General features: G+C 46.0%; 1 protein-coding gene across 1 annotated transcript in view; it reads right to left on the reverse strand.

The window, feature by feature from the left end:
* The window catches only part of ZSWIM5 (zinc finger SWIM-type containing 5), a 190,725-nt gene extending 185,803 nt beyond the window's left edge, over nt 1–4,922 (reverse strand). The window contains exon 1 of the mRNA XM_032247380.1: nt 4,233–4,922. Within this exon, the coding sequence (XP_032103271.1) occupies nt 4,233–4,827 (595 nt within the window). The 5' untranslated portion in view covers nt 4,828–4,922. The remainder of the gene's footprint in view (nt 1–4,232) is intronic.
* Between the last annotated feature and the right edge of the window lie 2,750 nt (nt 4,923–7,672).

The following is a 7,672-nucleotide window of genomic DNA, read 5'->3' on the forward strand; positions in this document are numbered from 1 at the left end:
TTTTTTTTTTTTTTTTTTTTTTTTTTTTTTTTTTTTTTGAGATGGAACTTTGCTCTTGTTGCCCCAGCTGGAGTGCAATGGTGTGATCTTGGCTCACAGCAACCGCCACCCCTGGGTTCAAGTGATTCCCCTGCCTCAGCCTCCTGAGTAGCTGGGATTAAAGGCATGTGCCACCACGCCTGGCTAATTTTTTATTTTTTTAGTAAAGATGGGGTTTTTCCCTCTTGGTCAGGTTGGACTTGAACTCCCGACCTCAGGTGATCCACCCACGTCGGCCTCCCAAAGTGCTGGGATTACAGGCATGAGCCATTGCGCCCGGCCTACTGGGCCACTTTTTATATTTCCGTTGTTGACTTTGCAATTGTACCTCTTCCATATAAGCTAATACTTAGCATTCTAGCTCTAGTCTTGAAGACTGCAAGAACAAATCATGTACTTATTTTAAAATGTGTAGACTAAAACTATAGGGTTTTGTTGAAGTCGCCTGTCAAAATCTACTTAAAATGCCTGGATAAATATGTATATAACTAAGATGTACCAGGTACAGAAGGCCCCAGCATGTCTTTACCCAATTTTTAAAACTCTAAATATCCAAGTTAATATAATATTTCTGTGTTTAAGTGAGAAAAACTCTTAATGCTTTTTTTCCTTCAATCAATTCAGATTTTCCTAAGAATAAGCAAAGCTTCTGGCTGGGCGTGGTGGCTCACACCTGTAATCCCAGCACTTTGGGAGGCCAAGGCAGGTGGATCACAAGGTCAAGAGTTCGAGACCAGCCTGACCAACATGGTGAAACCCTATCTCTACTAAAAATATAAAAATTAGTTGGGCGTGGTGGCACACGCCTGTAATCCCAGCTACTCAGGAGGCTGAGACAGGAGAATCGCTTGAAACCGGGGGGTGGAGGTTGCAGTGAGCCAAGATCACACCACTGCACTCCAGCCTGAGTGACAGAGCGAGACTCTATCTCAAAAAAATAAAAAATAAAAAAGCAAAGCTTCTTTAAGTTTTATCAAACACAAAGAAATCAATTTAAAATATAGTGGAAAAGTGCAAAAGGGTCAAAATCTTAAAAACTGTTAGTAAATTATAGTTGTCTTATTCTTATGCCATCTGCAGACTCCTGAATAAGTATTTTCCCAAGGTTCATACTACTGCTATATCCACCGGCTTCTAAAATAGGTTAAAAAATGCAGATGCTGAAAACATATGAACTCTATTACCTTTACAATACTGAGATCAGACTGTAAGTCTATTGACATAGCTTCAAACTTACAGACATCCGTGAAGAGACTAATTTGCAATTTTCCCCTTTTAAAAGGAATACTACTTCTGATGCAGTACTGATATAAAATAAATGTATCCTTCGAGCATAGCAAAAAAAATCTTTTGAGCATAGCTGGAAAAGTTTTAGTTTTGATTTAAAATCTGAAGTATCGCCGGGCGCGGTGGCTCACGCCTGTAATCCCAGCACTTTGGGAGGCCGAGGCGGGTGGATCACGAGGTCAAGAGATCGAGACCATCCTGGTCAACATGGTGAAACCCCGTCTCTACTAAAAATACAAAAAATTAGCTGGGCATGGTGGCGTGTGCCTGTAATCCCAGCTACTCAGGAGGCTGAGGCAGGAGAATTGCCTGAACCCAGGAGGCGGAGGTTGCGGTGAGCCGAGATCGCGCCATTGCACTCCAGCCTGGGTAACAAGAGCGAAACTCTGTCTCAAAAAAAAAAAAATCTGAAGTATCCAATTTTTAACCAGAGTTCATGACTTCCCATTACCAGATTTTGTGTGGAAAGTAATTAGAAACTATAAAATTTGATCTACCTACTCTTTCTACAAGTTTTTGTTTATTTTTATTTACCTTGAAAACTTTTTTGTGTGTGCTTTCTTTTTTCATTTAAATTCCCTTTTTCATTAAATTCCCTTATGACTCTCTTTCTTAAAAGAATGTTGTCACAGAAACACCCCAACTTTCTGTTCTTCCTAAAGCATTGGCCTTCAGTAACCTCCCAAATCTGAGGTTCTATGGTTTAGAAACAGTAAGGAAATATGTAGAATTCTTAATTAGCATCACTTAGTAATTGAGTCTGAAGTACAGTTATAAACTGAAGAAAACGATTACTAACTTGCTATATACAAATCACTTCCTTACCCATCTCTTGGCAATACTCTCTATATTAAATCATTTAAGTTTAGGAATGGGGGATGAGTCTCTAGTTTTACATATTAAAAGTGGTTCATACCAAAATACAGAACTCAAAAATATGTAGAAAAGACTATGCTACTCTTCTATACTTATTAACCTAAATTAAAGTCAGAAAAATAAAAATTACACAGTTTGTGGTTCTCAAGTAGCATTACCTTAAAGTGATAAATTCATTCACCTGTCTTCATCTTTGAAATCCAAAGTCAATCGGAAAATGCTTATATATGTCTTTTCTCAAGGTCCCTGAAACTATCATATGAGAGCCCATAACCCCAGAACCACATTAACTGTCATATTATAAAGGGGAAATATCTGATTTAAACATGATCCGGACTACCCAAAATATCCGATTTCATTTGAAACGTGACACTTCAGTCACTTTAAAACAGACACCTCTTTAAAACTCTTCCTCTCTCTCATTTGCTCCCTAAAGTTTGAAAATTATTCCAAACCCAACTTACTATAAAGCGACCACTTAAACTGACCCTTTTCAATTTAAAATATTTTAAACAAGAATCTTAAAAGTTAAATGATCTAAACTCATAGAAAAATTAAAATTTACAGACTAATGGGAAAATGATTGTATTCATTTTCATGTTTTCAGTATTTCAGTATTAAAGCTGCAGACCTTAATTACATGTTTATTCAATTCACTCTTTCAAAAATATACACAAGTACACAAAGGACTAACCTCTTTCAAATAAACAAAACTTGCTCAAGCCACTGTCACTATATTCTGGCACAGGATAAATTTACATTTCACATTTGCAAAACAAATTGTGGTATGCTGTTGTTTTGGTTAGAAACACAGGAATCAATTATTCTCAATAACCAGAAGCAGATTACTTTATATGAAAGAGCACCATTCAAAGAAAAATATTTTTCAAATATGTTGGTATTACCTGGAGAGCTAGATATCTGGGGTTTGTGAGTCTCTCTGTGCTTGTTTAATTCTAAAAACAACCTCTCTTCAATTCCTTTCAAAAATCAGTATTTTCTTCAATAAATATGAGCATATACTGTACAATAAAATGGACAAAGATATGTACTTCCAGAATGCTATAATAATCCAAATAGAAAAAAAATCGTGTTTTAATTTTCCATACAGCAAGTCAATGTTAATCAATGTCATTTTTTTCCTCTTTCTCCTTAACCATTCCACAAATCAGAAGCACTGTATTTATATATTTAATAAGATTAACAAACTGACTAGAAGCTCCGGAGGAGTAAGGGAAGAAGAAATCATTTTTGTAATACATTTTCCCACAACAAAAAGATAAAAGCAAATACGACGACCTGTTCTATGAGAAGCATTTGAAAAACCCAGCGTGACCAGCTTTTGATTTACCTCAGTCTGACAAGGAAGAGAGACCCCACCCCCATTCCAGACTGTATGGCTTTTTTTTTCCTTGGGTAGGGGTGTGGAGGAGATGCTGTCACATTTCCATCTTCGGTTATTGTTAGTCCGAAGCCTAGATTCCCAAGCATCACTGGACCAGGGGGAAAATCCTAGAGTAGACCATTAAAACTGTCTGAAACATGCAGTATTTTGTTGAGGCTTTTTTCCCAGGGTTAAAGTTAATTACATCGAGACTCAATCGGCTAGGGCTATAGGTTGCCTCTGACAGTCTGCCCCTCAAACGTTCCCTCTAAAACACTTGTTCCAGATTTACTAACAATCCGCTCCTCTCCAAACTTAAATTAGGAAAACGCATTTGTGAAATTATTACGTCCAAAGAGGCATACCTCCCCATTCTTTTTGCCTTTGGTGTGGGGAGTAGAAAGTGAAGAAGAGAGATCCATTCGCTCTTCAAACAAAAAGAAATGGGGATAGAGGATCAGTGGAGGAAAGAGCAGTGGTTGACCTGAGTTAAAGGTTGAGAAAAGTTTTTGTGACTTGTTTGTCCTTGGGCAGGGGTACAGCAGTTGGGCAAAAGACCGGGGTCTCGGCCCCAGGGCTCGGGCAGGGAAGAGGCACCTGCGGAAGAGGAGGCTGAGGACCCGAACGCCGCCAGGCGAGCACCTACCGACTTGCAGCACGTTCTCCACGGAGCCGCTGTCCAGCAGACGGATGCCCCGGCGGAACGGGAGCCCCTCGCCACCGCAGCTGGCCGCGCCGGCCCCTGAGCCTAGCCCGGGGGTTGCCCCAGCCGCGACAGTCCCGGGGGCGGAGCCGGCCGGAGCGGCGGCCCCGGGGGGTGGTGGCGGCCCCTCCTCGGCCGGCGGAGTCCCCAAGGCGCCACCAGCCGCGCCGGCGCCGGGGCCGCCCCGGTACTGGAAGCTGGAGTACATGCAGATCTCTCGCTCATTCCGCGGGAAAGACCAGTAGACGATACGGCGCTGCACGGGCTCCGGGATCCGCTCGAAGCGCTCCTCCACCCGTTCGTACGCCCACTTTTCCGCCACCGTCTTGGCGGCGCAGTCCAGTAAGGACTCCGGCTGCAGGTGGGGGCGGGCCCCGAGGGCCAGGCAGCTGCTGCCGACGCCCCCCGCCCCTCCGCCGGCTGCCCCGGGCGAACCGCGAGGGTGGTGAGCTTGCGGGCTGGGCCACGAACACAGCCGCTTGGCCGGAGAGACCGGCGACGGCGAGAGCAGCTCCTCACGCTCACCTCCGTCCGCCATTGCTGGGGACTAACTGACTGACTGAGGCGGCGGCGGCCGCTCGAGCTGCGGCGGAGACCCCGACCACGGCCACGCGCCCCGCGCAAGCGCCCAGCGGCGGCGCCGAGCGGGGCGGGGCGAGAGAACCCGCGAGCCAGCCGGCCCGAGTGGGGAGCCGGGGCCGGGCCCGGGCGCGCGCCGTAAGGGCAGACGCGGGCTGCCTGAGGACTAGCGTGAGGCGGCGCGCGCGGTCCGGGCCGCCGCGGACGCGAAGACAGGCGGGAGCGAGCAAGGACCCGCGGCGCGCTCCAGACGCAGACAGCCCAGAACGCTAACCGACGGTTCGCTTGGAGCCGGCGGTCGCGGAGGGGAGAGGAGCGCCGGGCACTGTCGCACGCCAGTCCGCGGACCTCCAGCCCACCTGCCGCCGGCCAGACAGAAATGGACTGTGTCACTGAATGAAAGGGCGGGGCCATAAGCCTTCCGAGAAGCCGCCTCCGTGAAGTTATAGGCTCGCGGGGCACAAGGAGAAAAAAAACTCACACTCTAGCTCCAGCGGTACTGATGTGACAGGAGGCTGTCACAGCCGAGTGGAAGATCTGACAGAAAGACGCTGGGAAGAAGACACTAGGGGAAAAAAATCAGAAAGTTCAAGTGATGAAAACTCACCTCACACCACAACAATGTAGGATAAAGCCGGCGGTTACCTCACCCCACCCCAGAGTGGGGACAAAGTCGCACCACCCCTTGACTGGACAACGGGGCGCCAAGATCTTAACGCCTCAGCGGCTGCACGTTGATGAGGTCTTTTGGAGGGTTTAGCACCTTGCATCCTAGGATACAAAACACTTTTTGTGTGTTTTTTGGTAGAATTCTTTGGTCCCTTACCTCCAATCTGAATTAGGTCTTTCGTGTTTTCCTCACTTGGCTCAGTCTTATACACCTTTACATAGTTATATATTTATATATTTGTTTAATGTCTGACTGTCAACTCCATGAGAGTGAGAATCATGTCTATTTCCTTCACCGTAATTTATCCTCTGCCTGGCCACATAGAGGGTACTCAAGAATGGCAACTTCATCACTAACTCCTCCGTCAACAACACGCAGTTATAAGTGACTGTCTCTTGCTCGGTCAAGAAAGCCCAGATTATTTCAAAATTTGCTGACAGACTAATCTCTACAACTTTAAAATGTTTCAAGAACTGTATTTTTTTTTTTTTTTTTTTTTTTTGAGACGGAGTTTCACTCATGTTACCCAGGCTGGAGTGCAATGGCGCGATCTCGGCTCACCACAACCTCCGCCTCCTGGGTTTAGGCAATTCTCCTGCCTCAGCCTCCTGAGTAGCTGGGATTACAGGCATGCGCCACCATGCCCAGCTAATTTTTTGTAGTTTTAGTAGAGACGGGGTTTCACCATGTTGACCAGGATGGTCTCGATCTCTTGACCTCGTGATCCACCCGCCTCGGCCTCCCAAAGTGCTGGGATTACAGGCTTGAGCCACCGCGCCCGGCCCCAAGAACTGTATTAAAAGAGTTTCTATAGTTGAGTTCGCCCTTCAAAATGAGCAAATTTTAAAGTGTAGGATAGAGTAAGAAGAGAGTAAATAATTGGAGACAGGCTGGAGCCACAGTTTGGTTTTGCTGTATTCTCAGAATTAAAGAGCACAGGTTATAGAGTCAGAATTGTGGGTGAATCACACCTGCTGTGTGTGATACTATTCATGACTCAGTTAAATCATTTGTAAAAGGGAGCTAGTAATAATGCTGCTACACATAAATGTTGTAAGAATTAGAAATAAAAGATTTTTTAGCCGGGCGCGGTGGCTCAAGCCTGTAATCCCAGCACTTTGGGAGGCCGAGGCGGGTGGATCACGAGGTCAAGAGATCGAGACCATCCTGGTCAACATGGTGAAACCCCGTCTCTACTTAAAAAAAATACAAAAAATCAGCTGGGCATGGTGGTGCTTGCCTGTAATCCCATCTACTCAGGAGGCTGAGGCAGGAGAATTGCCTGAACCCAGGAGGCGGAGGTTGCAGTGAGCCGAGATCGCGCCATTGCACTCCAGCCTGGGTAACAAGAGCGAAACTCTGTCTCAAAAAATAATAATAATAATAATAATAATAATAATTTTTTTAGACAGGATCTCACTCTGATGTCCAGCCTGGAGTGCAATGGGGTGACCCTAGCTCACTGCAGCCTCAAACTCTTGGGCTCAAACTATCCTCCCATCTCAGCCTCCTGACAAACTAGGACTACAGATGCATAGCAGCACCACACCCAACTAATTCTTTAAATTTTTTGTAGAGGGGATGTCTCCCTATGTTGCCCAGGCTGGCTGGGATTAGAAGTAATGCAAATTTCGTGCTTATTCAGTGTAGTAGGTACTCAATAAGTCTCTGTTTAGGCCAGATGCAGTGATGCATGCCTGTAACCCCAAGGCCTTGGGAGGCCAAAGTGGGAGGATCCCTTAAGCCCAGGAGTTCTAGACCAGCCTAGGCAACAGAGAATACTGGAGACCCCATCTCTACACAATTTATAAAAAATAGCAGGAATTGCCGGGCGCGGTGGCTCAAGCCTGTAATCCCAGCACTTTGGGAGGCCGAGGCGGGTGGATCACGAGGTCAAGAGATCGAGACCATCCTGGTCAACACAGTGAAACCCCGTCTCTACTAAAAATACAAAAAATTAGCTGGGCATGGTGGCGCGTGCCTGTAGTCCCAGCTGCTCAGGAGGCTGAGGCAGGAGAATTGCCTGAACCCAGGAGGCGGAGGTTGCGGTGAGCCGAGATCGTGCCATTGCACTCCAGCCTGGGTAAGAAGAGCGAAACTCCGTCCCCCCCAAAAAAAAAAAAAAAAAAAAAAA

This window comes from Sapajus apella, unplaced genomic scaffold (assembly GCF_009761245.1).
Source record: "Sapajus apella isolate SASKATOON/1434 unplaced genomic scaffold, GSC_monkey_1.0 scaffold62, whole genome shotgun sequence".
Taxonomy (NCBI): Eukaryota; Metazoa; Chordata; class Mammalia; order Primates; family Cebidae; genus Sapajus; species Sapajus apella.